This window comes from Sinocyclocheilus rhinocerous, unplaced genomic scaffold (genome assembly GCF_001515625.1).
Source record: "Sinocyclocheilus rhinocerous isolate Xijiao unplaced genomic scaffold, SAMN03320098_v1.1 scaffold271, whole genome shotgun sequence".
NCBI classification, from domain to species: domain Eukaryota; kingdom Metazoa; phylum Chordata; class Actinopteri; order Cypriniformes; family Cyprinidae; genus Sinocyclocheilus; species Sinocyclocheilus rhinocerous.
In genome coordinates this window covers 2,496,595-2,504,389 of record NW_015657574.1, presented here as the reverse complement: position 1 = coordinate 2,504,389, position 7,795 = coordinate 2,496,595, and the positions used below count along the sequence as shown (strand labels likewise).

At 37.3% G+C, this 7,795-nt stretch overlaps 1 protein-coding gene across 1 annotated transcript in view; it reads left to right on the top strand.

The window, feature by feature from the left end:
* The window catches only part of LOC107721270 (nesprin-1-like), a 134,749-nt gene that overhangs the window by 38,337 nt on the left and 88,617 nt on the right, over positions 1–7,795 (top strand). The window contains 11 exon segments of the mRNA XM_016529194.1: positions 198–351; positions 465–1,090; positions 2,286–2,465; positions 2,866–3,016; positions 3,108–3,272; positions 4,143–4,325; positions 4,408–4,509; positions 4,639–4,842; positions 5,048–5,255; positions 6,414–6,526; positions 6,751–6,956. Coding sequence (XP_016384680.1) covers positions 198–351; positions 465–1,090; positions 2,286–2,465; positions 2,866–3,016; positions 3,108–3,272; positions 4,143–4,325; positions 4,408–4,509; positions 4,639–4,842; positions 5,048–5,255; positions 6,414–6,526; positions 6,751–6,956 — 2,292 coding nt within the window.

Sequence of the window (7,795 nt, the reverse complement as noted above, 5' to 3'; positions counted from 1 at the left end):
GACGCGTTTCAGAAAGGCGGGGCATAGAGGAGAAACAATAATGTACAGTATGTGGAAAATAATGTGTTTTTTTAACCTTAAACCGCATAAACACATTTCATTACACCAAATACACAAAATAATGTTATTTTTAGCAACATCATATGACCCCTTTAATATGGATGGGTGGGAGCTGACCTTTAATTTTGTATTTTCAGGATTCAAGAACTTCAGTCCCATCTTTCTAAGTTGGAGCAGTTCAGTCAGATCTCGCTTGCTCTGACTCAGTGGAGTGAGAACTTCCTCAGGCACATCCAAAGCACTTGCAAAGTCAGCATCACTGATCTACAGTCTGCTGATTCCAAAACCAAGGTATATTATGTATATATATATATATGTATATATTCATAGCATATCATCCAATCATCATCCTTTCGTCTAAATTGAAAAATATATAAGTATCTGTTTTCTCCAACGGTTAAAAGGAGGACAAGGTGTCCCTTCAGACCCAGGGAAGGTCACTGGAAGCCTTACAGCCACATCTAGATGCCCTCAGCCCATCTTTAGCCCCAAAAGACCTGCAGCATCTCCAGACCAGGAAGGAAGACTGCCTTCAACTCTTCAGTGAAGCTCAGAGTTTAGTAGAGCATCGGGATGAAGCTCTACTCAAACTAAAAGACTTCTGTGAGACCTACAATAAAGCCAGAATCTCTCTACAGACATTCCAAGATGCTGTTGACGCAAGAGGGAGCTGGGATGACTCCAAAGTCAGGGACATAAATCAGGAACTTGGGGACCTCGCCAAGGAGTTAGCTTGTCTGGAGGTGCAGGCCATTAGCCTGGATATCATCCTGAACAAAGCACATTTTCATTTACAGGGGGCAGAGGAGGAAAGAACATCCTGCAGAAGGCTGGTGGATGATGTTGCGTTGAGCGTGCAGGTGCTTCAGAGAAGCATTGGGACAAAGCAGAGTGAGGCAGAGGCACTAGCAACCATGTGGAGTTCCTTTAGGGGACGGAAGGAGCTGCTGCTTGGGAGTCTGGCAAAGCTGGAGGACAGAGCCAATATACCATGGCCTACGGAAGCCAGCACACATGCCTTTCAACAGAGGTACAGGCACTTATGCGTTTTCTCTGCCATTACTGTCTTTAGGGCCTTTTCACACCAGCTCTGATGTGGCTGGTATTTCGTATCTGGTATTGAAATCAATTTTGAGTATGATTACAATTGTACAGCGCTACTGTACAGAAATAGAGGTGTAAACAGGGTTCAAAATGTTTCAGAGATAATGAACGGTGCATCATGTCCACATAGCATTTGCAAGACAAATTTGTCAAAACATCAGCAAAAGACCTTGACTAAAATAAAATGTCAGTTTTATAAAATTTATAATATATATTTAATATAATTTCTATATATTAAATTTGAACTCTGGCGTTTTATGTGTTTTTTTAAAGTGTAATTAAAATATATAAAATAAAAAAATACTGTGCAAATAAATATATTTTTCCTATTATTTATAGATTACATAGTATTAATAATAATAATACAAAATTATATTTTCCATTTTCATTTTAGTTACAGTTTTATTAATTTTGTTGTGTGTCATTTTTAGTAGTTTTTTCATATGTTTTTATCTTATATTCTTATATCTATATAAGTTTAGTTACTATTTCAGTTTTAGTCAATGAGAATTATTTTATTTCTAGTAATGAAAAAAAGGACCCACTTTATATTAAGTGGCGTTAACAACTATGTACTTACATTTAAATTAATAATTTGGTACAATGCACTTATTGTGTACATACATGTTTTTACATTGTACTTATATTTTAAAAATACCTGCATGTAATTACATCTGTAATTAATTTCTGTAATTACATTTATAATTACACAGTTGACCCATCCCTTACACCTTAACCCACCCTTAAACCTACCCATACCAACAAACCTGTCCCTAACCTTACCCGTATCCCACCTCAATAGCAGCAAAAGTGTTTTGCAATACAATATGAACACAATAAGTACATTGTACTTCATTTTTGATGTAAGTACATAGTAGTTAAGGCCACTTAATACAAAGTGGGGCCATATATGGTTATAGTAATTTCCGAATGAATTTATATGTTTTATAATAATATGTATATTTAAAAGCATCCATATACAATATAAAGTGTGGACTTCATATTGAGCCATTTAGTTGTTTACTGTGAGCAAATGTAATTTGAGTTTTGTAATTTTACTGTAACAATGGCAAAATTTGTGCTATGCTGTTTTAATAATTTTCTTTGTTTGTTTTTTTCAGGTTGTGGTTGCTGAAGCAGTTAGAAGAGGAGCTCCAAGCCCTGCAGCACAGTCAGCTGTGGTTGGGAGAAAGAGGAGAACAACTGGCCCACAGAGACTCTGAGCTGGCAGGGGAAGCCCAGCGGGACGTAGCCTTGGTTCAGTACACCTGGGAGAGGATTAGGGCAATTATTGTGGAGGAGTGAGTATTTCACTATCCAAGCCTTATACACCAAGTTCCCATTGAAACTTACTATGTTTGAATAGATGAATGGTTTGTCAAATTGAACTTGATATGGATGACTTATGGGAGGGAGAGGCTGGACTGGGCCAGTGCATTGATGGATGGGTGTTTTGACAGGTTGCGACTGTTGCCATGTTTAAATGTGATTTAAATGTGGTTTATTGTGTGCGTGTTGTTTGATGGATATGTGGGTGAATCTCTAAATAGATTATTCTTTGGATTAAAGAAACTGAAGAAAGGGGAGAGTGTTTTGAGCTATTGCCAAGACTGCAGTGCGTGTTTGCAAAGCTCTATTGATGTTTCCCTCACTTCGTGCCTAAAATCTGAGACTCGGCTGCTTGTGTTTGTGCCCATACAGCCATGACCTTTGTGCAAACCTGCTGGAGCTCTGTAGGGAATATCAGACCCTGAGAACCAGGATCAGCTCGGTCGTAGAGAGAGCTCATGCCATCACAGTGGCCCACTCAGACCCACACAACCCAGAGGATATCCGCAGAGCTCTGTCTCGGGTTAGTGCCTCAGTGTGTGCCACCTATTAAACAACAGATTTAGATTATGATAACAAGCACACAGGTAATAAGGTTATCTCTGTTTACTCAGCTGGAAGCGGTGAGGCCAGAGTTGGCGGCCACTACGGAGGACCTGAATAAGCTCATTGGTTCAGGCAAACACCTGACTGGCGTATTGAAGAAGCTTCCAGAGGAAAGCGTTCAGAGTGAAAATGTCACAACGGAGATAGATGCCATTGTTGATCAGTGGCTGGATGTGAGTGCATTAAATGCCTTTCATTAGACATCATTTGGCATGCTTGGTTTAGTCCCCATCACTTTATGAAATAACTTGAGGCAGGGATGTATCAAATCATTTCCTGTCGTCAAACATGTAAATATGCTCATTTGAAAACTCAAACTGGTCATTAAGAATGATTGCTCCTGCAAATGACTGTGTAACAAGTTAATGAGAACATTGAGAATAGGCACTCAATGTGATATGGAAGCTAGTTAAAATCATTATGTATTATTATTTTCTATCAGTTTTGTTTTTGCTTAATTTCGATATTGTTAAGAAATATAGATGTACATCTGTACAATGATGACTGTACAGATGTACAATATCTGTATGACAACCAATAAATTGTCATACAGATATTGTCTTTTTGATACTGGCCAGAATAGCAGTATCAATGCATCCTTTATTCTTGATCATTTATTTATTGTTTTTATGATACAAAAAAAAACAATTCAGATAAAATTAAAGTATTGATGAAAAGAAAGAAAGAGATTTGAAGCACTGAAATGTACAAACGTAGTCAAAAACATGATACAAAAAACAAATAAACAAAAAACATAACAGTTCAGATAAAAGGGTGGTATTGATGGAAAGAAAGAAAGAAAGAAAGAAAAAGAGATAAACGTAAAGCACTAAAATCTACAAACATAGATACAGTAGTTGGTACACTAAGTACAAAGAAAATTATATACATATATCGCCTGGATGGTGATGTACAGTAGAATTGAAATATATGCATCCCTTATCCGGCTGGTGAAATGAGTGTGTCTACTCTTACAACTGTGTTCTTCTTATTATTTACACCATATTATGTATATGATGCACTTATGGTTCGTTATTGTGCAGATCTCTGAGAGGATGGATGCAGACATCAGTCTTTACACTCGCTCTCTTGGGCTGTGGAATGACATTAATAAAATGGCCAATGACATTGAGTGTTGGAGTGCCATCTCTGTCAGTGAGCTCAGTGAGGGAGCTGCCAGTCTTCTCTCTGCTCATGACATGGAAGAACACCTCTCTGAGTTCAAGGTGAGATCTATTTAGCCAATACAAATTTAACATAACATGACAAAATGTTAAAATAAGAACCAGGATTTCTGTGTTTGTACAGCTGGAGTTAGATAATAAGGAAGATGAACTGAAGACCTTGCAGGCAAAGATGACACAGCTACAGGAACTGATGAAAACCCAGCACGTACACACTGAACTGCAGGTAATCATCAGCAGTGGTTGTGACATTTGTTGTGACACGTGCTGTTTCATCATCTAGAATATAAAGAGATTAAAAGCACTGCATTTCATGGCCACTGGTAAACCTAGCACGTGTTCTTGCTCTTTTGAGGTGATGGCTGCAGATCTGAGGAAGCAGATTTCCCATGCTGCAGAGGTGTATGAACAGACCAAAGTCATGTATAAAGACTTCAACTCCCAGAGGCAGCAGCTTCAAGACCTAATTTCCCAGATTTCAGAGCAACTGAAGACCTCAGAGGACTCGCTATCAGAGTTTTCCTCATCCTCTGACCCAGAGAATTTAGTTAAGATCAAGGTTAGTGAATTGGCTGAATTTTATTTAAACACAGTAGGCTAAGCTAGACTGGTATACACAAATCATTGGGAATTTCATCATAATATTTGACTTGTATTATCCAGCCCACCAGTTAATTGCAAGTGGGGGTCTTCAAGGCTCTTTATTACCATGTAACATTCAATAAAAAATTATACACCCTTTATTTTTCTCCCTGTTCTGTTAGGAGGTTGAGAGGTCACAGAAGCAGTTAGAGGTGAGTCTGGATGTAGCAAGTGAGTCTCTCAGAGCCCTGTGTAGAACGCATCCAACTCAGCACCTGACCCTGTTGGGTGACGCTGTCTCCCACCTGGTCAAGAGGAATGAGGAAGTGACACAACGCCGCAGCCAGATCTTGGGGTCTCTTCAGGATGCTCTTCTGCAGCGCTTCAATGGTGAGTGTAACAGTAAATAATATTAAATGAATGAATAGTAAGGTAACACTTTAGTATAGGGACCAATTCTCAGTTGCTTATTAGCATGCCTATTATTAACATATTGGCTGTTTATTAGTGCTTATAAAGCACATATTCTGCATGACCATATTCTACATCCTTTATCATACCCAAAACCTAAACTTAACAACTAACTTACTAACTATTAATAAGCAGCAAATTAGGAGTTTATTGAAGCAAAAGTCACAGTTAATGGTTTGTTAATGGTGAGAATTGTACCTAAAAATAAAGTGTGACCAATAGTAATATATTTAATAGTAATTAAATGTTAAAGTGTACACTACCACGGTTTGATTTATTTTTTTAAATGTTTTTGAAAGACGTGTCTAATACTCACCCAGGATGCATATATTTGATTAAAATACAATAAAACAGTATTGTATATTATAAACAGTAATATATGTGCAATATTATGAAATATAATTGCAATTTAAAACAACTGTTTTGTATTTTAATGTATTTTAAAATGTAATTTACAGTATTCCTGTAATGCCAATGCTGAATTTTAATTACTCCAGTCTTCAGTGTAACACGATCCTTCAGAAATCATTCTAATATGCTAATTTGGTGCTCAATAAATACACCTATTTTTGTGAACCATTTTTCCCTAGTATTCTTTGATGAATTGAAAATTCAAAAGAACAACATTTACAGTATTTACTGTCACTTCTGATCAATTTAGTGTGTCTTTGCTGAAAAAAAAAGTTAATTTATAAAAAGAAAATACTGACCCCAAATTTTTTGAACAATAGTGTACTTGTCAGTTATAAGACTATAGATGGGATTTTAAAGGCACTTACTATTAAAATGGCTCATGAATAGTTTATAATAGATATTTTATTTATTTATGTTTGATTGAAATGATACGGCACAGCACTTCCTAAAAACATGACTGCCACACACCTGTGCCTCAGATGCTGCCTCTCCCACTGACATTATGACTGCTCCCGGTGGAATTGGTTGAGGCTGGTTACTAAGACAACAGAGAGCTGTTCCATCCATACACACGTACACAGTCCATCTGTCCGCATACAGCAACAGCTCACATATACTTCTTCTTATGAACTGTCATTCTCTTTCTGTCTTTCCTTCTGCTAGAGAAAGCACATGCTTTTCACTGTTGGCTGTCTGAGTTGAGGGCTGGGATTGAGGACTGCTTTGAGCAAACAGGAGATGCTGTTGCTATTTCAGCCAAGCAACAAAAGCTCAAGGTAGCGTCATACAACAAATGACTCAGCCATGTAATAAAACATTGCACCAGAGCGTAGCAATAAGGCAACTACCAATCAGTAGTTAAACAATGATTTCAGACCTCCAATTAATAGGGGATTATTTCGGATTTGAAATTTGGGATTAGGAGCCATTTAACATTATTAATAACAATGGTTCATTCTGTCCCTCATGTAATAGGATTCATTTATCCCCTCATTTTTAGACTGCAGTAGAGGAAGTCATGGAGGGTGAGGAGCGCTTGGCCCGTGTTTGTGAGGATGGAGAGAGACTCCTCTTGCACCTCAGCAAATGTGGGACTGGAAGCATACAGGAGCAACTGGACTCTTGTCAATATGCCTTGGATTCATTTATTATGGAATGCCGACAGCGCATACGGGCCCTGGAAGAAAGTGCCAACCTATTAAATGGGTAAGCTGTGCTCTCTGAGCCTACGATCTAAGCTCAGACATATTCATTATATCTTGATTATTTACTAAATTTCAAGACAATTAACAGCATACCCAACAGGGTGGAGCCTATGAGTATGGACAGTAAAAATGTGGTCATATTTACCGTTGATCAGTGAAATTTAGCAGAATTTTACAGGGATTTCTGTAGGAATTGTCACACTAAAGAATGTGTAGTTTCCCAATGCAAATTTCATGTCAGATTCAAGTTTGCTGAACTTTGACACAAAATTTTGCTGCTATGGCCAATAGCAAACCTCTTGTTTTGTCTGTGTCCTCTGTGTGGGTAGAGATTTGTAACTTGGCAATAGTGCAAATAATCCAAAATCCTTGTTTTGTAGTAGTTTTGTGTTTGCCAGTTTTATATAACATTACACTTCAATATAATAAAATGACCTGTTTGGAAGGCAGTTATTCAGGGTGTATTTTTTAATGTATATTTTGTCATCATTATTCCTGTTTTTCACACAGAAGCAGTAAATGTGACTGCATCTTGAGAGCTAAAGTTAGGAATTGCTTATCAAATTCATAATTTGAAGTGTTTTCAGTTTTCTGTAATTAAATCAATCAGGGTGGAATGTTTTCTGAGTGAGACAAACCACAGAATTCATCAAATTCTTTGCTATTCTTTGCTGTTTTTCCTAAGTGATGTAACTTCCTGGATGCTGGTGTAATTTAGGACCTGGCTTTTGTTATTTAAAGTGTATTACAAAAGGAAACAGGATATAAAGTGTGATTGAGGTGAAATTATATATATATATATATATATATATATATATATAGAGAGAGAGAGAGAGAGAG